We start from the raw sequence: 26,573 nt of genomic DNA, 5'->3' as shown, positions 1-26,573 counted from the left end.
TTTCCCAGTGTGAGTGACATTATTTGCAAAGAATGTTCCACAGAGCTGTGAAATTTTTCACGAGGCACCTCTTCAAACTTCTCATATTAGTTCACAAAGTTTTGACCTTTCCAATGGTATTTACCTCTAAAAAGCGATGACAAGGGAGTTCGGGTATTATTACAATGAACCACTGACATGGCCTATTATCTTTAAATGTCAAACATCATTCTGAGGGACTTAATAACATCAAGTGCAGTGCAACTCTGTGTAATCTTTGCAATAATTTGGTGAAAACCACAAGTTTAAATATATTTATCACAGATTCAGCAGAATCATAAAAATGGGAAAGCATACCATCCTCTTTAAATAACTTGAGTAGTTAAATATTGTGAGATAACTGAAAGGTAAATAAACTATGGGAAGGTTATTCTCTAGGCTGGAATGAAGGGCAAACCGCCCTAGATAAATAAAATGGATTAGCAAATTCAATTCCTACATTTATTTGATTTGTTTAAAACAATTTTGTTAAGCGATGTTCCCATTTGTCAATTGTTTTATTTTGATAAAGACAGGGGCTATTTTTTTTTTTTCTTCATAGTAATAATCAGAAGAAAGTCTTTGGTTATTGTGGCCGCTGATGCAAAACCTTGTTTTGATTATATGTCTCATGTCTTCTGTATTAAATTCCCTTAAGGATATTTTCTGAGTTCATTTATTAGACTTCGAAAGAAGACAGGAAAAAAAATCCTCTCGTACAGAATCTTCTGAGGAAGAATATTTTGTTCTCCCTTTCTGAACATCTCAGAAGAGGAAGCTTCTCTATATTTTTCAGTGAAAATGTTACTGTTATTGAGGACAAAGGATGTTAGGACAATGACCTAGTAAAAGTCTGCATACAAAATAAACAGAAAATAGATGGGGGGGGGAAGCAAGAATGCTTACAAAAATATGACTTTAGCCATTTTTGGCCTTCAGTGGAAATTTTGAGTAAATAAGAGATAATGTAGAGTACTATTGTAGTCCAAAGTTATTACAACTAATTCAGAGCTGAATATGGAGGATTTATAGAAATGCAAAATATAGGCAACATTATAATTTGCATTGTTTGAGGCAAGGACTTTGAATCATGCCCCTAAATCCTCTATTAATGATTGTCTGCTGTAAAAGTTTCCAGTAATTAAAAAGAGATGTTTTGAGAAAGGAAGGAAGGAAGGAAGGGAAAGAAAGAAAGAAAGAAAGAAAGAAAGAAAGAAAGAAAGAAAGAAAGAAAGAAAGAAAGAAAGAAAGAAAGAAAGAAGGGGAAGAGGAGGGGAGGGAAGGGAAGGGAGGAATGAAAGAAGAAATTATATGATGAAAGAATGACAATATTCCTTATATGTTAAGCCAGTTGTAAGTCAAATTTTCAGTATGGTAAAAGTCGATTCCAAAATTTATACTATATACAAACCAACAAAATGAATAGTGGTTTACCAATTGCTTGCAACTCTTAAAAACTATCTCTTATTTGGAGGTTATAAGTCTATATGTGTTTGTATAGTTCTATTTTACATTTAAATACAAACTTAGACACACACACACACACACACACACACACACGTGTGTGTGTGTGTGCGTGTGCATGCATGCAATAAGTATCATCTCTTTTACAAAAGTTAAATTACTGTTCTTTCAATTTCAATTGCCAAATTAATTTACAGATAGGGAATAATTAATTAACATCCACTACAGATAATTTCTTCAGCCTATCCATGTAAGAAAGATGTAAAATTTTCATTCATATGTATGTGCAAATGTGTGCACAGACATAGATTTTTTTAAAAATACATAAATTTACATTGGCTTTAAAAGCATTAATAACCTCTCTAATTTCCTATTGAAATACAACATTTACAGGTCTTTATTCAAAATGTCCCCTGAACAACTATTTATATCTGATTCCTTAGTTCTCTGACAAATTCTGATAAGGATCTAGGAACTTTCATACCAGCATTTGATATGAAAGAACAGCAGAGCCTTAATTCTATTAAGAGATAACACTTTGTGATATATTATCACCATAATTAATTATTATTAATAACAATAACAATCACATAGGGGCCTCTGTGGCTCAGACTGCTAATGCAGTCTGTTATTAACAGCAGCTGCTTGCAATTACTGCAGGTTCTAGTCCCACCAGGCCCAAGGTTGACTCAGCCTTCCATCCTTTATAAGATAGGTAAAATGAGGACCCAGATTGTTGGGGGCAATAAGTTGACTTTGTATATCAATATACAAATAAGATGAAGACTATTGCTAACATAGTGTAAGCCGCCCTGAGTCTTCGGAGAAGGGCGGGATATAAATGCAAATTTAAAAAAAAACCCATAGTTATACAAAAAAAAATTGCCCTCTACCAAAGCCTATGTGCAATCTGGGGATTCTTCTGGACTCATGGCATTTTGTAAAATTTTGGGATTTAAATTCAGGATTTTTTTTTCTCCTTTGAACTAAGTCACTTCCTCTAATGTACAAAAACTAGCCTTTTCAGAAACAATAGGACTGTATTCTGAAGTGCCTGAAAGAAACAAACCTGGGTGGGAGAGGGGGAGATGCAACCTGTTTTACAAAAGGCAAAAGGGTTTCTGTGACCATTAGCTATCTGAAGAAACAGAAATTATAGGCATCATATCGAAGGACATCTGTCTTTTCTAATGTCTAACAAAAAACAAAGTTTTTATTGTATATTAATGACTTGTTGCTTTCTGATATACCAATCATATACTGAATGCATGTAATCAATTTGTTCTGTTCTCTACATAAAAGCCGATTTCTCCCCTTTAACAAACTGGCTCTCCCCAATTATATTTAACCCATCTCATCCCATTTGGCAGGAGAGCTGTACTGCAGGACCCATCGGCGAGGAGAGTCATCTGGCTGTATAGACTGAGTTGACCACAACCCTGTTGGCTTTTTGTAAAGCCCTGAAAACATAGTTTTGCCACGAGAACACAAAAGCAGAGTAAAGCCAATGCGATGGCTGTACAGATTGTCTAGATCAGGGCTGTCAAACTCACAGCACCCACGGGCCAGATGTGTCATGTGCTGGCCATGCCCAGACCTAGTTTAATGAAGGGGGGGAAAGTCCCGATTCATCATGCAATGCTGCCATGACGACGTGAGTTTGACACCCCTGGTCTAGATGAATGGGTTTAAGATGGGTTCTTTTGTTTTTATATTAAATTGTTATTGAATTGTTGCAGTTTTTATACATATATACATACATACATACATACATACATACATACATACATACATACATACATACACACACAGTATTATCGGAGTATAAAACGCACCTTTTTTTCCCCAAAAAGAGGGTGAAAATCTGGGTGTGTCTTATACTCGGTCAGCTTCTCAAACGGAGGTTTCAGAGGCTGAAAAAAACATCAGAAACGGAGCTTTAAAAAAAGCCCCAAATGGAGCTTCAGGAAAAAAGCCCCAAATGGAGCTTCAGAAAAGAAGATCCAAACAGAGCTTCAGAGGCTTTTTTTCTGAAGCTCTGTTTCAGAGGCAGAAAAAAGTTTTTTCTGAAACTGAGTTCCAGAGGCAGGAAAAAAAAGCAAAAAAAAGCAAGGTACAGAGCTCATAACCAAGGAACCTTTTGCTAAAATTCATCTCTGGGAACAGCTGACTGGAGGTCTTCCGGGAGGTCGATCCACCTGCCAAAAAGCTTTTTTCTTATTTTTCTCCCAAAAACTAAGGTGCGTCTTATACTCCGGTGTGTCTTATACTCCAAAAAATACGGTGTGTGTGTGTGTTTATATATATATATGTAGGTCTTTGGTTATTCGGGTTTTCTCCCGCGTAAAATTGGAAGTGTCTTGGCGACATTTCGACGAAGTCTCATTCTTCATCTTCAGGCTTCAGCTTCGTGCTTCTGGGAGCAATGTGTGATTGCAGCTGTTTCTTCCTTTTTAACTGCTAGCAGTTAAACTAGCAGTTTAACTGCTAGCAGTTTAACTAGCAGTTTAACTGCTAGCAGTTTAACTAGCAGTTTAACTGCTAGCAGTTTAACTAGCAGTTTAACTAGCAGTTTAACTGCTAACAGTTTAACTAGCAGTTAAAAAGGAAGAAACAGCTGCAATCACACATTGCTCCCAGAAGCAAGAAGCTGAAGCCTGAAGATGACGAATGAGACTTCATCGAAACGTCGCCAAGACACTTCCAATTTTACGCGGGAGAAAACCCGAATAACTAAAGACCTACATACAAACACCCGCAAAAACCTCAGAAAACAAATATATATATATAATTTAAATAATAAAACAATAAACAAACTACAGGATCAGTTATTGAGATCATCAACTTTCTTATTTAAAAGAAAACTTTTTTAAAAGTTTCATAAGTTCTCCTTCCAAGTGCAGCCTAGGACCGACTATGCTCCTTGGAAAAAATTGAAATATGTTATTGTATTTAGTGCTTGAAAATAAAACAACTGAACACCTGTTAAATGTGTCCACAGGCAATGCATATTATTACTGATTGCACATTTAGGTAGCAATTTATTGCCTAGAATAGTAATCCAAGGTTGTTAACTATGACTTTCTAACTGCAGAAGAGGACAAGAGAACTTATGCATTAATTAATAAAAATAGCAGACTTTGGAACTTTTATCGCAAGAGAATTTATTCTGAAGATAAACAAGAACAACAATGAAAACATTTTGTCCTTTAGGTCTAATTTTCCACCTGGTCTCACAATTTTTTAAATGGGATAAAGTGACAAAGGAGGGCTTCTATTATTTTTCTGCAGAAATATTTTAATTCTTTTTAGTAAGTCACTTCTGTACAACTCCAGAACATAAACATTCACATCTTATCACACCTTTATGTATCTATTCATTCTTGTGTACATTCTGTTCTTATTTATATATATGTGGTTCTGCTGACCTGAAAAAACTCTATTCCAAGTACAAATACTGATCTGATAACAGGGCTTGCATGTAAAAAATATCAGTATTTCTTGGATATTTTATTAGGTAAGGGAGTCCATGAGTCCTTATAAAAGATGCATTAAGACAGGAAATGGGCTACACTTTAAATGGTCCCTTATCCACAGGAACATAATCTCAATTCATATTGTATTTTTTTGTATCGGCCCTCCAAAACTGATGTATGAAGTGCATTGCAACATGCTAAAGTTAATGCTCTTTAGATATTTGGGATGCTTATTCGATATAAATATCTCGCTGCTTTAACATCAAATTCTGCTCTGTTGTATATAACGGGCAAACTTTAAAAGGCAAACTTTAACTGCCCACTGTTAATCTTCCACCAACGGCAATATATTATTCTGTCTGCCTTTTACTATTTTTTTTACTACTACTACTACTATTATTGTTATTGTTGTTTATTCTTTTAAAGGATTTTTCTAAAAATATTTTTTATCAAAATGCAAGATACAAAGGAAAATAAAAAGTAATGGAAAACTAGGGGAAGGAAAAAAAAGGAAAAACAGAAAATGTGGAGTAGGAAGGGAAAAAGGAAAAAAATAAGGCACTGATTTCCAAGGCTCTTTGGCACAGCAGAAGATAACAGTAAAATAGCAGAATATAAGCAGATAGCAGAAAAAATAATTGCTACCAACCTGCCTTCCATTGAGGACCTGTATACTGCACGAATCAAGAAGAGGGCCGTGAAAATATTTGCAGATCCCTCGCATCCTGGACATAAACTGTTTCAACTCCTACCCTCAAAACGACACTATAGAGCACTGCACACCAGAACAACTAGACACAAGAACAGTTTTTTCCCAAAGGCCATCACTCTGCTAAACAAATAATTCCCTCAACACTGTCAGACTATTTACTGAATCTGCACTACTATTAATCGTTTCATACTTCCCATCACCAATCTCTTTCCACTTATGACTGTATGACTATAACTTGTTGCTGGCAATCCTTATGATTTATATTGATATATTGATCATCAATTGTGTTGTAAATGTTGTACCTTGATGAACGTATCTTTTCTTTTATGTACACTGAGAGCATATGCACCAAGACAAATTTCTTGTGTGTCCAATCACACTTGGCCAATAAAATTCTATTCTATTCTATTCTATAACAGTAATAGAGTTGGAAGGGACCTTGGAGGTCAACTAGTCCAACCCCCTGCTCATGCAGGAGGCCTATATTAGGGATTCAAACCGCCAAACTTTCTGATCAACAAGCTCAGTGTCTTAGCCACTGAGCCACCTAATAGACTGGGTAATAACATTATAACCTAAACTCTTTACTTTTATACAATATTTGTTTTCTGAAAATTATACTATTGTATAAAAGAAAATTGTTTTCTTTTATACAATAGTTTATATAGGAAGTACTTTTTCTAAATTTTAAAATATTATTTTTTTCTTTAAAAACATTTATTGTTATTATTGTTGAATTACTAGTGTTATTATTTTAATGCTTTTATTTGCTGGTGTGTGACCGTAATAAAGACTGATTGATCAATACAAATACATAAAGCTGCATTAATGGAAAAGTAAGATAACTTAGTGTAATAGCCAGATTACATTAGGGATCATTACTTGCTACATATTCTAGAAAGCAGGGGTGAAATCCAGCAGGTTCTGACAGGTTCTGGAGAACCAGTAGTAGAAATTTAGAGCAGTTCAGAGAACCAGCAAATACCACCTGTGGCTGGCCCCAGAGTGAGGTGGGAATGGAGTTTTTGCAATATCCTTCTCCCAGCAGTGGAGAGGGAATGGGGGTTTTGCAGTATCCTTCCCACAGAACAGGTAGTAAAATTTTTTTAAAAAAATTAAAAATCTGAATTTTACCATTGCTAGAAAGGGTGGGAGGGGAGAAAATCTGTTTTCATAGGTGTCAGGGCAGGGAATGACTAAGGTGCATGATGATGTCATGACATAAGCCATGAGACCATTACGGTTTTGAGATCCAAGTACTGAAGCGCAAAACAAATCAGCCCACATTTACAATATGATGTCATTACGACTCTCTCATTTTTTTTTGTCACTGTGGCCAGCAAGCAGAACTTATGCTTGCTTTGATTTGAGTCTAAAACACCGGCTACCAATAATAGAACAGCAAAGGAGTCAATTCAACCCATGTCATGAACAACACAAGAACTGGAAAAATGTTCTCTGGCAGTTGATTTGAGATTTCTTCCTAATGCATATCCATAGTAGTTTATTATAATTTTTTTTATTTTTGTTTCAGCTCAACAAAAGAAGAAATGTAGTTTTTGCATTTGGCACCCTGAAAACTTAACAGCATGGTCGCCCTATGCATAAAGCACATGTATACTGCAAATCTTTGTATTTCGACATTTGCCGGGAAAGGACAATTGCACAACTGGAAAACACAAATAGCAATATTCTATTAAAAATGTTGTAAGCACTGTTTAATTGACTTGGCATCACCTTTTTCCTGACACTGATAGCGAGAACAGAAACATCCTGTGCTGTTTTATAAGCACTTATGATCAATTTCCTGTATTTAATGGAACCAGACCTTTCTGCATGCTACATATTTCTGCCAAAAGTTCTAGGATGTAAACACTAACAAGTGTTAGGGTGTTCTAATTATTTAACCTAAGCCCAAAATATAAACAACAACAACAACAAAAAAGACTTGCTCTGTTATTTTAAAACGTCATGGCTCTTAGAATGTAGTGTTCTGATTATATACCAGCAAACTACAAGACACAATCATTTATACATTCAATTTAAAACAATTCTTAATAAAATGACAAAGTGTTGCTTTCCTAAACATCTGTACAGAAGGTCAGAGCTAATGTGGACACCCCCCCCTCCAAAAAGACTTTTTTGTACACCTGTAATATTGTTATAGTGCTCCTAGATACAAGCGTATTGAAGGTCTTGGCCCAATTAGCCTTTTAAAAGTTAAGGTCAACATTTTGAATATAAGAGTTAAGAAAGCCAATGTCTGCCCTCCAATTTTTTTCAAAAATAATATTAACAAGAGAAGATATTATACCTGTACTCATCCTGGGTAAACCGTGGAATTACTGAAGGTTGCAATACGGAAATTTCTACAGTGGTTGTATTAAACTTCACCGGATCCCCATCATCATAGGCAATGACCACAAGCTGTTAAGCACACAAACACAATGACTGAACATATGTTTCTCAATTGAATAATTTTAGAGATTGGGGGTTTATTTTATTAATCATACCAAAAAAGCAATAAATGTAAATAATAATAAATAAAATGTGCAGCATACTGTACATCCCAAAAGCCAATACATTAAAAAAAAACACCTTTGATTTTTTTTGCTCTTCTAAGAAAGTGAGCCAGTGAGCAGAGTTAGCCTGCAATACTGCACTCTAACCACTATGCCACCACGGTTCTTAATAATACCAGAAGGCTTATTCCATCCTGTTTGTTTTTACATGCAATATAAACATTTTGGTGAATATTAATTCTCTGATTAAAAAACTCCTGATTATGCAGATTTCTAAGGCTAATTTCCATTTTGTGGCAGAAGTATCCCTTGAAAGGAATCCCAGTTACATTAGAGTTCTAACAAAAAAGTACAGAAAGGGAAAGGGCTTTTATTAACTGATGCTATCTCCACTTAACAACATAAATTTTGGGCTCAGTTGCGATTGGAAGTTGAGGACTGTACTTAGTGACAGCAAATCTGCTCCCAATTATTGTTGGGACTTGAGGACTGCCTGTATTTTATAAGTATTGTTCATATTAAGAATAAAATAGAACAAGACTTCAGTGAAACCCGGAGAAGTATTCAGCTCAAAGCATACTTATTTAAATGTTACATTTAATTTCTGGTTACGTTTCCTGCACTTGGTTTGTATATCAACATGTATTAAAGAGTGGATACAGAGTAAACTCTGTGTAGAATCATTCTAGTGGTATTATTATGCAACATATTAAAATGGCATTCACCTATCTGCCATCTGGTAGGTAGATTGCTCGTGCTACTATGAAATAAAGAAGTTGTAATTCCAAACATATCAGAATGACTTAAAGAACGCTGTCTTAAACATATTGAAATGTATAGGCCTACGGTTACCTTAAACAATGTACTAGGTTCTTCATTAAGATTCACTCTGGTTACTACACGTCCAGATTCTTCTTCAACATCAAAGATACTTGCACTATATGGGAACTGGACAACATCTACTTTATATCGTACGTGACTTGCTGGTGTACCCTAGAGGGAAAAAAAAGTATATTTTAAATTGTAGATGGCATAGCTTAGGCAGTAAGAATGAAAAAACTCAAATATAACCTCATATTACATTCCCGGTCATTGTTTTTAAAACAAAACATATTGTTATTGTGTTTTAAATATACTTGGCATCCACTTGTGTAAAAACATTTAAAATTGATTTATGTATTTGTAAAATTTAGTGGCTGCCCATCTTACCTCAAGGTAACTCTTTAATATTGTAATGATGCTTAATATACTTTTTTATTACAAAGAAATACTTTTCATAATACACACACACACACAAATTGTTGTAACCAAAACCTTTTCTTAAGACCAATTTCCGATTCTGCAGCTATGAACACAAGCTGTTTTGGATATCTATACTGAAAGCTTAGGCCAAGGACCTCAAGCAATGATTATCAATGAAAAAGATCACCATATGTGATAGATTCATCAAAGAGGAATGAGATGCCAACCACGACATCAATGTCAACATTACAATCAACCTGAGGAAGGAGTTGTCATTACGAATAAGGTGGATTATGGTATACATAGAAGAGAATATCAGAGTTGGAAGGAACTACAGTATGTAATCTGATGAAAGAAATTCCTAAAGATCTACAAGTTTGTACCCCAGGAGCCTTGACCAAGTATCTTTTATATCAGAGCTAAAATATCAGGTTTCATGGACTATGTACTCAGACCTCTTCTCTTTCCTTCACCCCAATCTAAATCACTTTAACCACTCTGTAGCTTATTAAAAGCTTGTGTCTTTTAATAAAATTTTGCTAATCTGAAAAGCTGCTACCAGACTGTTGTTTTTGGCTATCATTGATTAATATTAGTGGTGGGTTGCCCCCAGTTCGGACCAGTTCTATAGAACTGGTAGCAAAACTGGCAGGAAGGTCCGCCCACTGACCTGAACATCATCAAAAGTGATCTGAGTGCAGGCATGATGCAAACTGGTTGTAAAGGTAAGTAGAACCCACCCCTGATTAATATGGCTCTAAATTCCTAGATCAGCATTTCTCAACCTTGGTGATGTTAACTCTGGCTGGGGAATTCTGGGAGTCACATGTCCTAGCAGGTAAATATTAAACAGCATGATAGAGAAGATATATTGCAATGAATTATATAGATATCTGTCTTTAAAATGAAATAGAAACTATTAGTACACTAGTCCAATTTTTTTTTGTTTTACTATATATGAGCACTATTCCTGTTTTAGGCTATGTCAGCTGCATAATACTGGTTTTATTTTTTTTACAGACTGGAACAAATTTGCTTGATTTAAATTCTGAAGAAACATACAACCTTCATACACACAGCACATACCCACAGAATACAAAAGTACGAGAGTACTTTTATACCGAATACCTGCAATTTCTGGCAATATTTTTTCTTTATTTAGAATCTGGCAAATTCTGGCATTTGTAATAAATACTTTTCAGTGACACTTTTGATTTTGGGAGGGATCTGCAGATTTTTTTTTTCATTTTGTATTAAGTTATAAATCTTTTGTTTCAGTACAGTGATAATTATATGATATGGTTAAAATGTTTCCGAAGTCTTATCAAGTACCTAGCATACAACCTTGGGGTCACTTAGAGAGAAAAGGCAAATCAATTCTTTCCTCATTTCTTGTTGCATAAACTTATGTGAAATGGAACTAGAAAAATCTGTTTCAGCTAAGGGTATCAGGGTATCCTTCTCAATTAGAAAGACTGATGATAGCAGTCCTTGTATGTAGCAGTGTTTCAATATTTGAGAGGTTTTCACAGAGAGGAGATAGTCAAGCTGTTTTCCAAAGCACCCAAAGGCCTCACAAGGAATAATGGATAGAAACTGATTAAGCAGAAATTCAACCTACAAATAAGAAGAATTCTTCTGACAGTGAGAATAAAACTAATGGAACAGCTTGCCTTTGGAAGTTGTGGGAGCTTCATCACCATAAACTTTCAAGAAGAGACTAGACTGCCATTTGTCAGAAATGGTGTAGGATCTCCTGCTTGGGTGGGTGGTTGGACTAGATGACCTACAAGGTCCCTTCCAACTCTGTTAATCTATTAATCTGATCAACAACTGTATTTCCTGGGCAGAAGATATGTATAAAATTCAATATGTAATTTATAAAAGAATGTAACACTGCAATTTTGCTAATAAACTGGCTTTTACTGTCATCATTATTCCTTTAATGATTTTTTTTTAAAAAAATAAATCATCATTTTTGTTGTAAACACCAACCAATTTAGCACATAAATTCAGTAAGTGGACTGATATCCCTATGGCAAAGAAACACTTAGGATATGCAAAAATTGGCCCATCAGATTACATACTCATTCCAAAATAATTGCAATGAAAAATAAGGACAATAAAACAATGGGACCTTTGGCACTTTTAAATAACAGTATTTTACTGATGTTATTAATTTATTGCAAAGTTTCCATGTTGATATGAATGGGATCTGATGCAGAAAATGATATTTTCAAAATGTGTTATTTGTTAGATTTATAATCTGTCTTTTTCTAGGAACTCCTCACGCTGAAAATGAATTGCATGTTTTAGTTTGAAACATTTGGCTCATCTAGACCCACTCATTGCCAAGCAGTTTAATAACATACTGCAAGGATATGAAACTGAAGATTGGTGTGGTAGCTGATGCAATTCAAAAGCATTTCGTTGAAAGCAAGGTTTTTCTATCAGAAAGGAAACTGCCCAAATAGCTGAGGAATAAAAATCAGTCCCTAATTGATGATTTTGGAAAACTGGAAATGAAGGAAGACCAATTTGAAAGTATCTTGGATTGATTATAAGATGACATTTAACTCTGTCATACATTTGGATAATCAAATGCCTAGATGTAATGGTTACAGAAAGGTCATAAGCTTTGTGCAAAGATCAATGGCAGACACAGTTGCTAGTTACTAGCAATAGCACTTAGACTTATATACCGCTTTGCAGTGCTCTCTAAGCGGTTTACAGAGTCAGCATATTGCCCCCAACAATCTGGGTCCTCATTTTACCCACCTCAGAAGGATGGAAGGCTGAGTCAAACTTGTGCCTGGTGCGATTTGATCTGCCAAATTGCTGGCAGCCACTGATTAGCAGAAGTAGCCTGCAGTACTGCACTCTAACCACTGTGCCACCGTGGCTCTTTTGGAGATAGATAGGGAAAGGTTAGTATCAAGAGAGGAATCTTTGAAGGAGATTCACTCTCACCTTTAGTATTTGTCATTGTACTGTATTTGTCCTCTGTCAACAATACTGAACAGGTTGGGCTATCAAACATCAAAAACATCTCCCACTTCCTTTACACGGATGATCTGAAGATATATGGAAAAACACCATCTGAAATAGAATCACTGCTCAACTCTGTCCTTAAATACAGCCAAGATATTGCAATGAAGTTTGATATTTTTTTTCATGCAACAGAGGAAAAGAAAACTGAAGGAATTTAAATATCCTATTTCCATATCGTATGGAGATAATGTCAAGAGACTGGATGAAGAAGATAATTATAAGTACCTGGGCATCTTTCAAGCTGCTAACATCAAGTATAAGAAGAAGCTTAGAAATGAATACATCATGAGACTGAAGATCTGAAAATTGAAATTCAATGGCAGAAATACCATCAAGGCAGTTAACACCTGGACAATTCCAGCCATTAGCTACACACTTAGAATAGTGAACTTGACTTAAGCAGAACTAAAAGCACTGGATAGAAAGACCAGAAAAATATTAACAATGAATCGTGCCCTTCATCCATACAGCAACATTGACAGACAATATTTTCCAAAGAGCATTGGCGGGTGTGGAATGTTGCAAATACACCAGACAGTTGAACAACAACACTGATCGGAGTGTCCCATGCTGGAAGTAGTTAGTGGTGTAGGAAGAATATCCCACCCCATTCTATTTTCTAATGTAGTTAATCTCTGTTCATTTTGAATAGCTGATGTTTTATTGTTTTAATCTTTTGTATTCTTGCTGTTATGGTACAGCAGGCCACCCAAAGTCACTTGACAGTGAGATGGATGGCAGAGAAATGTCATCAAATCAATCAATCGATCAATCAAATTGATCGATTGATTGATTAATCGATCAATCAATTTTCTATTCAAAGAATAGAAGAACAGAAAGAATAGAAAAAAAGATATGGCAAGGCAAAGTATTAAATGTCCAATACATAAACAATTAGCAGGCAAATCAGTTAACAAAATCTCGTAATGACTAAGAGCAGGAAAATTAAAAGATGAGATAGAGGGACTAATTCTGGATGCACAAAACTAAACTTTAAGAACAAATGCATATAAAGTCAGAATTGAGAATATAGCAAGAGACATCAAATGCCATCTCTGCAAAGAAGTTGGACAATCTGGTTACTGCTGCAAGAAGATTACACAGACTTTAAACATTGCAAACAAGAGTTTATGGGATCACATATCAGATAAAGTAATAGATGAAGATACTAATTTGCTCTGGGTCTTTAGAATAAAAAAAGATAGGGATCTGCCACACCACACACCAATCTTCATAAATGTTGCTAAGAAGAGCAAGAAAGTTTAGAAAGTGAACATTGCATTTTTAGAGACAACAGAAGGGAAAGAACTGGTGAAAATCACAAAGTATAAAAGACCTGCAAACAGAAATAGAATGACTATGGTGAAGGAATGCAAAGACAGTACTGTGAGCATACTTTTAAAGTTCTTTAACAACATTATGCGCCTATTCCAAGTCCTTGGGAAGGAGCCAATAGGTGGACAAAAAATGCCAAATCTGGTTTAAATGTCTGATTGTGTGGCCAACATAATATTAAAAAATGATACTTCTTTCATTAACCATTAAGTCATATCAGAATACAAAATACAGACCCATTCTAAGACCACGTGTATTAACAAAGTGATGTGTAACAAAGTAGCGTAAAAGTAGAAATACAAGGAAATACAAATCTTATTTCTGGATCTTTCTTACAACTTACCCTAACCAGAACCACATGCAGTTTTTAATTGCATTGTTTTCTTCAAATAATAGAGCTGTGTTATGTGTAATAATTGAGTTCCCACCACAGATTTTATTTTAATGTGTGGATTCCAACTGAACATTTATCTAATATGTGATCCAAAATACCAATCTCTCTCTTTCAAATATAGTTGACATTCAAATAATATATGAGCAATGTCCTTTATCTCTAGAGCTCCAAAAATACAAAAGTATGTTCACTGTAAAGAACCTGGATAATTTTTCCATATTTCACTACTGTAAAAGCAAGTAACATCTGTAAAATCTGACAATTTTAAGATCATTATAAGAATGTTACAATGGCATAACGCAAGTTCTGTCACTTTTGTAATCTGCAACAGGCATCTCAACACAACATACAAAAAGGGTAACACTCAATCATGATTGTTGCCTCCACTGATATTTTTAAATTCAACTTCTGATGCTTGGGGGGCAGAAAAAACTTCAATCTCTCACTTTGTCAGAATTAGAATGATTCCAGATAAACAGCCTTATGCTACTTATCTCCCGTGTTGAAACCAGCCTCAAGTTAAACAAGCTTAAGAAATTGATTTCTATCATTCTGCTGCTGAGGCATTCATGCTGACTACATGCTCTGGCTGGCTGGTGGGTACCACGGCTGCTAATTGGTGGATGATTCTGTACTCCTTTGACCCATGTTGGGAAAGCAAGAGCAATCATTTTCCTTTCCATACGTGAGTTTTTGAGAATATGTGATTTTCACCAATATACCTTTTGTATAGGTCACTTGACTCCCCTTCCTGCTTGACACTTTCCCAAGAGTCCCAAGTACTAGGCATGGCTAGTCTACTGAAGAGAAGGACCAGGGAATAGCAGTGCTCCAATATTTGAGGGACTGCCACAGAGTGGAAGGGGGGGTCAAGCTATTTCCCAGAGCACCTGAAGGCCAGACAAAAAATAATGGGTGGAAACTGATCAAGGAGAGATTCAACTTGGAAATAAGGAGAAATTTTCTGACAGTAAGAGCAATCAACCAATGGAACAGAAGTTGCCTTTAGAAGTTGTAGGAGCTTCATCACTGGAGGCTTTCAAGAAGAGGTATATCCAATAAAAGTTTTATTTTGGGAATTCAAAACTCCCGAGAATGTTTCTTTAGTTTGGGTTCATTAGTTGGACAGTTGACAGTGGTATGGTATGGTATGGTATGGTATGGTATGGTATGGTATGGTTTGGTATGGTATGGTATGTGTGGTTTTTCACACCAAGAAAAACATTGGTTGACTTGGGGAATGACATCAAAAAGTCAGAGAGCCCATTTAATCTAATGGTGAAGGCACCAGGCTAAAAACTAGGAAACTGGGAGTTCTAGTTTTGCCTTGGGCATGAAAGCTGACTGTGTGACTTTGGGCCAGTCACACTTTCTCAGCCCAACTCATCTCACAGGATTGTTGGGAAAATAGGAGGGGGAACAAGTGTGAGAAATATTAACTCTCTTGAGTTGTTTATAAAAATAGTAAAGATGGGATAAAAATAACCCTAAAAATAAGTCAGGAAAAATGCAGTTCTCTTATCTTCTTCCTTGATTGATTATGGCAGAGTTTCTCAACCTTGGTAACTTGAAATGCTAGTTGGGGAGTTCTGGGAGTTGAAGTCCACACATCATAAAGTTTCCAAGGTTGAGAAACCCTAAATTATGGTATAATTCTAGATCAGTTTGCACTGGCGGAAACAGAAGAAATAAGGTTACTGTCAACCTCTATTTAGAAGCCCAAGGTCATACTGTGCAGAACTTCACTCAAATGTTTCTAATTTATACTGTACGTCCAAAAGAGGTCTAATTTTATCCAATGAAGCTCATTACCTACATATCAAATCCCCTTTTAATGCCACCTAGACCTGATGATAAAGGACCATCAATATTTTCATAACGTTCACGTGAAGCCTTAGAAATACAAAATTAGTGTCTGGCTGTGATAATAAATGGAAGGCCAATAAACTGAAATTCAGATTCAGAGAAGATGAAGAGGCATTCATTTTGCACTAGCAGGGGTGCAATTTCCATATAGGATCAAGCTCATTACTGGTGAGATTTTTAATCCAGCAAAAACGATGTTTCTTTAGTAACATAAAAAGTGTGGTGTGCTTTTTGTATTAGCCCTAGCTTGGTTTGTCAACTGCAAGCCCACCTGATGGAAGTAATTTGGCAACATTTATCCAGTCCTTTTATCCTGCAGGTTAGGCTGCTGTGATGGGCTAAAAACGGCCTTTTTGAAAGAAGCTCAGGAGGTACGAAACTATTACTTCGAGGTAACTGATTATATTCTGTGCTGTAGCCTTTTTCTGAGCTATTTATTGCTGAAGGCAGGAGTTGTCTGAGGGGGGGTTGCTGTTGATGTGTTGTGTGTGGTAAGTGTGATATATGGGTGAGGAGGATGAAGGAATGAATACCTGAGCCTGGGGTGAAGGTGTTGTGGTCTGCCGGCAGCCTGTGGAGCTGGCAGCAAAGTCAGACAGTGACAAAGCTGTGGAGGAACATGGGCCAGTCCTGGAGTCTGGGGAAGGCTCAGACGAGGGCTCTGAATCAGAGGCAGAGATGGGGCCAGGGCCATCTGGGAGTTATGTGGTATTCCGGAGCCTCCAGAGTCTGACATCAGCTAGGCAGAGGAACAGGGGAAGCCTGTTCGCAGTGCGTGCATATGCAGAGCTACCAGGAGGCAAGAACAGTTAAGACAAAAGGGGCAACTTGGGAGTAAGGCTTGGAGATGATTGGCCCCTACCATAAGACATAAAGGAGGAGCAAAGGCACATGAGCCTTTGCAGGAAGAAACTTTGTCCATGCTGGTCGGATTAAATTCTGAAGCTCCATTTTGACTCTGTGCTCCTTGTGGCCTTGCAAAGCTAATTGCCAATTAGGTCTTTGGCAGCGTGTCAAGGGAGATAAAGGTGGGTGCTTATCAGCCTTATCCCAAAGGACTATGGCAGAGTTATGTCGGACTCTTTACAAACTATTTGTGATTCATTTCAACGGCTCTTTACAGCCGTTGAAATTAAAAGAGGGTTTTGGGGACTAATTGTGTGCTTTTTATTGTCTCAGGAAGCCTAGGTCAGAACAGGAATAACAAGATGTGAGAGGTTTGGGATGATGAATAGTTAGAACAGGGATATTGAGATTATGACAAGCAAGGACAAGGAACCCTTAGATACCTTGAGCTTGGAATGGGACAATTTGTCGCAGCCAACTTTCCATGGTCAACTCACTCCAGCCAACTCATCACAGCCAACTTGCCAAGGCCAACTCACCTTGGGACAACTTGTTGTAGGACCATTCAATTTAATTATTTAAAATAATCAAACAATTGTTTTAATTTTTCTTATTCACATTTCATTTTGTTCTTCCTTTGGTATCTTTTCTTTAATGGTTCTATTCCACTATTTCTTCAATATGCATCTTTCGTCCTGCAGTCAGTTGTCCTGTGGTGAGTTGGGCATGGCAGTTGGCTGCGGCAAGTTGGTTATGGTGAATTGGCTATGGCAAGTTGGCTGTGTTGAGTTGTCGTAGACCCCATTTGGCAGCTCTGACTTTCAGCTGTTTCTTGTAAATGTCAGATTGGTCTAATGTAAGTCTTCTTTCATCCATGATTTGATTGTGAATGAGGGGAGAAATCTGGTAACAACCAAGATGTGGGTGGATCAAGAGGGGAGTGTTCCCCTCTTGGAACTCTGCCTACTGGGGTTTCAAATTTTGCTCAACTGAGACTTTAGGGGAGCTTGTTAGCTGTTGCACCCGTGATGTGAACAAAGCTGTGATATGTGTGTGTGTGCATGTGTGCATGCGTGCATGTGCACACACACTCTGGAAAGTTTTATTTGTCATCCTGGGGATGGAGGGTTCCCAAATCTTTTTAAAGCAATGAAGCTCACAGACTGAGATAATTTTACTACTGGGAAGTAGACATCTAAACAGGAGCAATTTATTACATTAATTCCTCAACCCTGCCCTGCAACCATGGAGTCCGAAAAGTTTTACCTACCTAATATCACCTTATTACTACCTACACTTCCTGAAATTCCTAAGAAGAACTGAAAGTTATAATTCAGAGTCCAGACTGAAAAGGGTTGCACAGCCTTGTTCTAAATGCTCCAAATCCTTCCTCAGTGGGTGCCAAGCTACTTAATGATTGTAAGAAATTCCTACTTAAGTAGAAAGTAAAGAAGAAGAAAAAAGCGATACTGGCATAGTAAGAAATAGACCACTCAACAGAGACCAAAAAGCCAGACTTAAAATACAGAGGGCAGATAAAATTTCTGAAAAAGCTGTTTTTAAGCAATTGTGTTGAGTGGAGAGCAAGGAAGGAAGTGAAGAGTTAAAGGTTCTATATAATTCAAGGATTATGTTAATCTTCACTGTTTTTACTTGCTGTCAGTCCCTGAAATTCCACTAATCACTAAATATTAAAAAGTCAAAAGGAAAAATACTACTACAACTATGGTGGAAACCGGATGCATACGTATTAAAAAGCCAAAAAAAAGAGAGAAATACTATTGTGACTAGGGTAGAAATAAGGATGCGTAAGTAAAATAACATTCTTAGCCCCAGGCTTATTTAATTTTAAATAAAGCAAGACCATTATGCATGCTCTTGTTGATTGTCCTTATGGCTCAATTTCACTACCTGCTAATAGAGTGCTATTGAATTCTGAAGTTTAAACTTTTTGATAGTATTAGGTAGAGTTAAACGGTATCCTTCAGTAACGTTGTACTGCTTCAATAAACAATAAGAAGAAGCTTCTTGGATGAGAAGCAAAACGTCTTCAAAGAAAAACCAGAAACTCCAGTTGCCTCTTGAAAAAAAGCACCTTTGAGACAACCATGACCTGGATGACTGAGAATCACCATAGACATTTAGCGATATCAATCAGAGCAAAATGAAATCTAATGTGGAGGAAGTTGAGATGAGATGGGAGAAGAAAATAGAATGGGGCACTTTGCTTATGCTCAAACTGATTGGATCAAGAAGACTTTACTTGGTAGCGCAATTATGGTGCCTCTCTCAATCACTGGATCTCATCTAAAAACATCAAGGCAAATGATTTGATAATCAATGGAGTGTTAAAGGTGTCCAAAAATTTCTGCCAAAAACTAGCATTTAATGGCAGAAGGAGGTTATGTGTGATGGAATTAGGGTTTTTTTCTTTTTTTCATTATAGGTTTTGTGGCTTTTTCTGCTACATAAGCACAGCTTGTGGCCATTGCACTTATACAGTCTACAGCAAAAGAACAAACCTATTTTCATTGTTACGGTTGAGGTAGAATACAGTGTTTTTCTGGCCAAATAGGGTCCTTATGTAAAACAGAGAAGGGCTTGGCTTCAAGGCTACTAAGCATAGTGCTGGCAATCTAAAGATATAAAAGTCATCTGAACTACTTGAACTCACTGGAAGTGGACAGTTAACTTTTTGTGCGCGTTTTCTCCTTTTTGCAGTAAAGATTCTTTATAAGAATTTAGCCAAGTCATGTCGGTGAGCCTTCTGCCAAAACTAGCCAAGGAGTTGAGATAAGCCACAAAGTGTCAGGAGATTGATGATTTCGTCCCAAATCCTTATCAGAGGAGACAGATATAAGCAAGGAGTAGAGATGACCATATTGAGCAATTCTATAAACAGACCGCAGTGTGGAATAATTCTGTAGGTTACAGTTCAGGAAATAGTTTAAAGCCAATCCTACCAAAAACTATATTTTAGAGAGAGGAAAAAAGCATATTATCTGTTGTTCCAACTAGTGAAGTCTATCTTGACAAATCATAATACCATAATATCCGTCCTTTAAAACTAATGCTTTCCTTGATGCTCATAACTTTTTCTGCTTCTATGAATTTATGCTGCCCACTTGTTAGATTATTTAAGATTCACTGACATTCTTGGTATAGAAATTAAGTCATTGTCTAGGAAATATAAAACATTCTGATTCTTTATTCCAATCATTTCTTAATATCCACATATCAAATTGATTTTCTGATAACATATAAAAAAATAATATTAGGGGTTTTTTGGGGGGGCTTTAAAGGATTTAACAAATTGTTCTAGTCTCTCAGATATTACCAGGATCAACACTGTTGGTCCAAACAATATAGTTAACCAATATTGTAGGTGTAAATATTGTCATTGGATTACGTCTCATAATGACATTTATCTTTCAACATAGCTGATGTTAAAAATTCATCTTCATCATCTATCAGATGGACCAAAGACAAAATTCTTTTCTGTATCACCAGTTTCCCCCAATTGCTAGTGTTGGGTTTTCCCATGAAGTTAAATTAACATGGGAAAGGGTCTCAAATCTTCTTTCATCGGACAGTCCATTCTACTACCTTCTAATTAAATAAATGTTTCCAGCGATATTAGAGGTCTGATACTGTCCATGCAATCAAAGTTGTGATATATGTACAGAGGTAGTCCTCGACTTACGATCACAATTGAGCCCATCATTTCTGGTGCTACGTGAAACACTTGTTAAGTGAGTTTGCCTCAAATTTATGACCTTTCTTACCATAATTGTTAAGTGAATCACAATAGTTGTTCAGTTAGACAAACTGTTGTTAAGTGAATCTGGCTTCCCCACTGACTTTGCTTGTCAGTAAGTCACAAAAGAGTATCACGTGACCCCAGGACACTACAACTGTCATAAATATGAATCAATTGCCAAGGGCATGATATTTGATCACATGATCACCGGGATGCTGCAATGGTCATAAGTGTGAAAGCTGGTCATAAATCACTTTTTTTCAGTGCTGTTGTAAATTTGAATGGTCATTAAATGAACAGTTGTAAATCGAGGACTACCTGTATTCCGAAGTTTTCCAAATTGGAAAATTAACAATTGTTGGCTTCCAGTATTTAATATAAATATAGTAAACTAAGAAGGAAAATTCTTTGGTATCCTTCTACTTTATGACTACATATCAGTGCTGTTCCTAATCCATTTGAGGACCTGTATACTGCACGAATCAAGAAGAGGGCCGTGAAAATATTTACAGACCCCTCGCATCCTGGACATAAACTGTTTCAACTCCTACCCTCAAAACGACGCTATAGAGCACTGCATACCAGAACAACTAGACACAAGAACAGTTTTTTCCCGAAGGCCATCACTCTGCTAAACAAATAATTCCCTCAACACTGTCAGACTATTTACTGAATCTGCACTACTATTAATCGTTTCATAGTTCCCATCATCAATCTCTTTCCACTTATGACTGTATGACTATAACTTGTTGCTGGCAATCCTTATGATTTATATTGATATATTGACCATCAATTGTGTTGTAAATGTTGTACCTTGATGAAGGTATCTTTTCTTTTATGTACACTGAGAGCATATGCACCAAGACAAATTCCTTGTGTGTCCAATCACACTTGGCCAATAAAAATTCTATTCTATTCTATTCTATTTTAATGCCAAAATGTTCCTAATCTATTTTAATGCCAACTAAAGTACTGCTTACTTTATAAGTAACTCAAGGTGGCAAATGTGCCTAATACTCCTTCCTCCTTCTATTTCCCCCACAACAATCCTCTGTGGTGAGCTGGGCTGATAAAGAGTGCCTGGCCCAAAGTCATTCAGCTGGCTTTCATGCCTAAAACAGGACTAGAAATCACAGTCTCCTGGTTTCCAGGCCAGTACTATATCAAACTGGCTCTCCAATGAATGTTGCTGTGCTTATTAATGCCCACAATAACATCCGTAGTTAATGTTACACCTAGCTTGGCAGCCATTTTGTGAAGGTGCCTAAGTGCAACCTTGCCTAGGAAAGTGTTTTCAAAATTCCAAATGTGTCCATTGTTCCAAAAAACCTTGGAGAATCCTGGCTGTTTCACACCACAGCCAGCTTAAAAATATACCCCAAACAACCAGAAACGCAATAAATTCAGAGTACGCCTTTGACACCATCTATGAATTTGCTTGCCTCTAGCTTCTGAAACTTACACCAGCTATTTAGTAAGATTTACAGTGATCACAAAACTATGGTATCTTTGTATACTGGGAGAGAAAAATCATTAAATTGAAATTTTGTCTATTAGAGAAATAAGGAAATCTCTCGCTCTCTCTTAGATCCTTCATTTAGCTTATAGGAAGCTAAATCAGTCTTCCAATAAATATATGCTGTCAATACGACATTCTCCCATTAGCAATCAATTATGAAAACATCACCTGTAACAATTATTAATATTAACCTTCTTGACAATCTAACATAAGTGTTGCCTGTTACAAATTCAAATTACATTTTTGACTACTTACAATCTTCAGTACCTTGTTAAGGAAGTCAAAATTTAGCATTAAGAGCACTTTCGATTCAGTGTCGGCATTTGAAAAGTGAACGTTGTTGGGAAGACAATACTTAATTGCATGCAGTTGTCAAAACTTGCACTCCTTTTTAAAGAGTTTAATTGAGCTTTTTCTACAGGTACATTTATTGCTGAAAGATTTGAAGGAACGACAAAACACTGGAATAATAACCCTTCAAAATATTTATTTCCTGTTGGAACTACAGAGTTATTTGAACTAACTGATTAGCTATTTGAAATGCATTTCCTGCTTATCCCTTGTTCCATCTGCATGCTGAGGCCCTCTAAAGATTTCTAACAGCAATTATTTCATTAAAAAAAAAATGAAACCTGGGCAACAGAGTGGGGAAATGCTGGTTTTTTGGGGAAAAAGATTTGCATTGTAGCTTATCAATCTTGGAAACAGTAATTGAAGTGCGGCTTCAGGATAGGCTAGTATTAAAGCGACTGCTGTGAAATCCATATGCAGTAATCACTTCCATTGTTCAGAGGATTAAATCCATTTATATGGTTTTAAAAGAAATTATTCTTCCACAAAAAAAAAGAAATATATTAAGAAAGCCTTTCTTTGCTTACCGGTGGGTCCTGATCTTCTGCTTCCACTGTTGTGATAACGGTGCCCTTGATCGCATCGGGAGCAACCATGCCCCGGTACAGAGTTTTGCTAAATACTGGGGAGTAATCGTTCATATCCTGCAAAACATAAAAAAAAAATTCTCAAATGAAGTTATGAATACACAACTTGTTTTTTTTTAAAAAAACTACAACTTGGAGACATTTGTTTCTCCCCACTCCCCAAGCAGCCTGTTTGCCAGTATTCATTGTCTGATTCTTAATTTGAAACTCTTTGTCGCTCCAGCCTGAAATTTCAAGAGGAAATTTGCAGGCCAATACTACTAACCTGTACAGAATTGCCAGAAAACCAGTTTGTCTCTTCTATCAAAAACGTTATGGCTGATCAAACAAATACGATTTTTAGGACTGCATCGATTTTTTTGCAGATGTTTCCATTCCTCAAACAGCATCCCGGGTTATAGCTTTCATTAACTACACAAACCACGTGAGTGATATTTATCTATGACCATGATGAACTTGATTGCATTAATTTATATAATCAGCCATCGCAACTTTAGGGCATGCACATAAGGTTAAATCCAAAGCCAACCGTAAAACTAATGAATGCAATTGTCGCTCGAGATAAACTCAACTCTAATAATAAAAAAAGAGAAACAGTGACAGGCTCACATCACCAAACAGATCCCACGATCAAGGGAACAACCAAATCTTCAAGGATTTCTAAAATACTAACAAAGGCAGGGCTCTGCAAATTTCAAAAGATATGGTGTTCAAAACGGTAGTTTTTGTAATAGACGAGGCATCTCATCTATTACATCTATTACATCTCATCTATTACATCTGAGTCCCAGCAGATGGCATTATTCAATAAATGGGACCCAGAACATGACCATCTTGTCAGATATGGTGGCATGAATTAACCAGAAGCAGGCAATCCTGCAAATACCCTGAGTCCCTGAAAATAAGACCTATTCCAAAAATAAGCCCTAGCCTAGCACGTTTTTACGCATGTGCCTAATTTAAACCCTATCCTCAAAATAAGCTTATCCTTAAGAGCCTGCGCAGCTCGCCACCCCCGACATGCCATCTGGTTGCTTACGTTGCCGCATTCATGAGGCAAGGCCCGGTAGTGGTTGAATTGCCCCATGCGCTCCACACTGGCTTATCTTGGGATCTCTGGGGCCTTTAGCTAGGCCAAATCCACTTCCTGACACCTGCCTTGTGGTGGCATCTGGAGCAGGAGCCCATGTGTCTGCTGGCCTGCTTCTTCTGCTTGCTCATGGCCGCAACAGAGCAGGAGGCTGAGTGGGGTGTTGGTGACGCAGCCGCAAGGCAAGGTAGGTGTCAGGGCATGGATGGCCTGGCTGCGGGGACCTTGAGGTAAGCCGGTGTGCAGCATGTGGGGCAACTCCAGCCCCTTGCCTCATGGCCATGTCACCATGCATTGCTTAGCCTCCTGCTCCATTGCTGTTATGAGCAAGCATAAAATGTAGGCTGGTGGCCACGCAGGATCCTGCTGGATGGGGCTGCTGGTGCTGTGGCCATGAGGTGAGACAGGTGTTGGGCATGGGTGGCCTGGCTGCAGAGGCCCTGAGGTAAGCTGGTGTGGGATGCATGGGGCAGCTCCATCCCTACCCCCCCCCATCTTGCGGAGGTGGTGATAGCACACAGCACAGCTTCTATCCTGCCACGAGCAAGCAGAAGAAGTGGGCCTCTCATACATGGGGAAAAAATAAGACCCCCTCCTCTGAAAATAAGCCCTAGTGCTTATTTTGGGACCCAAAAGAAAATAAGGCCGAGTCTTCTTTTTGGGGAAACATGGAAAGTAACTTCCAAGTCTATGAACTTTGGTTCTAGGGAAAATGGAGAGGATTCAGCTACAGCAAAGTGAAGCACACTGCTATTTAATGCACATGTTCAATTTTTTTGTCAGGCCAAGACGTGAAATTCTTCTTCTGGTTTGTTATTTGGAAGATCTTCTGTACAACAGGATGAAATGAAAAAACAAACACACCTGTAGTGCCTTGATGGACAAGAGATTAAAGAAAAGGGCATACAGCCTTAATATGTATTCTCTGACATATTTCTTAATAATACTCACACATTTCCCAGACCCCCACAGGACAACCTTGCCTAGGAAAAAAATCTTAGATTCTAAATAGCCCAAATCTGTATGCTTTATAAAAACTCTTTCCTGTGCTTCCCAACTGACTCCATTTGTTTTTGTCTTTTCTTCCCTTGTTCTCTAATAGGCTTCCTTTGGGTATAGACATTCAGTGCCCCCTTTATCAATCTTTTTACAGCTAATTAAGAGCAGAAGCAACCCGATAATGGTAAATTAATAACCTTAGCTAATTGCCTTCCATCTGTAGTATAAGATTAAGCACTGCATCCAGGATTTCATGAATTTGTTCACTTGAGCAGTGAGTAGAGACAAAGCAGAGAATTTTGTGAATACATTTAACTTTCTTTGATAAAACTCCGCTAGATACAATAATAAGTCTAATTACATTTTTTTCCTCTTGATATTTTGTTTATACATTATAAGGCAAAGGTCAGAGGCTGAGGATACCAAGGAAAAGATTTCTTTAAAAAAAAAACATTTTTCATAAACTATTACAAATTATAAGTACAAGTGCTACTGAGTTAATTTTGCTTTAGATCAGAAGACCACAGTTGGTTAAAATTTCACTTGAAGCTTCCGAGTCAGAAATTGAAGAAGGAAACCAAACAGACTGTCTACCTTTAAACCCTACTGATCAGGAGTGAAATGCTCCTGGTTTGGACCGGATCGCCCGATCTAGTAGCGATGGCGGCGGGTGGTTTTGAGAACCGGTAGCAAAAATCCCTGCCCTCCCACTGCCCCAGGTGAGCTATGCGATCATCAGAGGTTTTTTTTTTTTTTTTTACTTTTAAAAGCATTTTTTCTTTGGCTGAAAAAATGCTTTCAAAAGTAAAAAAAGAGGCTCTGATGATTGCGAGGCTCAGCTGGAATTGTCAGAGCCTTTTAAAAGCATTTTTCTACAACCTCTTTGGCTCAAGAGGTTGTAAAAAAAGGCTTTTAAAAGGTTCTGATGATCAGGCAACTCAGCTGGGATCGCCAGAACCTTTTAAAAGCATTTTTTTACAACCTCTTCGGCCAAAGAGGCTGTAAAAATGCTTTTAAAAGTTAAAAAAGAAGAAGTTGGCTACGCCTACCCAGTCACATAACCCCTCCCCCCACCAAGCCACGCCCAAAGAACCGGTAGTAACAAATTTTACATTTCACCACTGCTATAGAGAGACATCTATAGCAGCTTCAAGAGACTTTACCCTGTAGCTAGTGTTATCCAATTCAGCTAATGAGGGACCAGAATCTAGCATAGCATTTAGTCCAAGATCATGCCTTTGAACTGCGGCGCTGGAGGTGACTATTACTCACCCCTTGGACTGCAAAAATAAATAAAGTCTTAGACTAAACCCCACCGAAGATATCACTTGAAGCCAGCCA

General features: G+C 37.2%; 1 protein-coding gene across 1 annotated transcript in view; it reads right to left on the bottom strand.

The window, feature by feature from the left end:
• Nucleotides 1-26,573, bottom strand: part of PCDH15 (protocadherin related 15) — a 474,186-nt gene that overhangs the window by 114,591 nt on the left and 333,022 nt on the right. The window contains exons 21-23 of the mRNA XM_058188831.1: nt 23,084-23,200; nt 9,045-9,185; nt 7,985-8,097 (exon numbers count right to left, since the gene is read on the bottom strand). Coding sequence (XP_058044814.1) covers nt 7,985-8,097; nt 9,045-9,185; nt 23,084-23,200 — 371 coding nt within the window. The remainder of the gene's footprint in view (nt 1-7,984; nt 8,098-9,044; nt 9,186-23,083; nt 23,201-26,573) is intronic.

The sequence above is a fragment of the Ahaetulla prasina genome, chromosome 6, assembly GCF_028640845.1.
Source record: "Ahaetulla prasina isolate Xishuangbanna chromosome 6, ASM2864084v1, whole genome shotgun sequence".
In the NCBI taxonomy this organism is placed as follows: domain Eukaryota; kingdom Metazoa; phylum Chordata; class Lepidosauria; order Squamata; family Colubridae; genus Ahaetulla; species Ahaetulla prasina.
The sequence above is the reverse complement of the archived record's forward strand: the minus strand, read 5'-3'. Positions and strand labels throughout refer to the sequence as shown.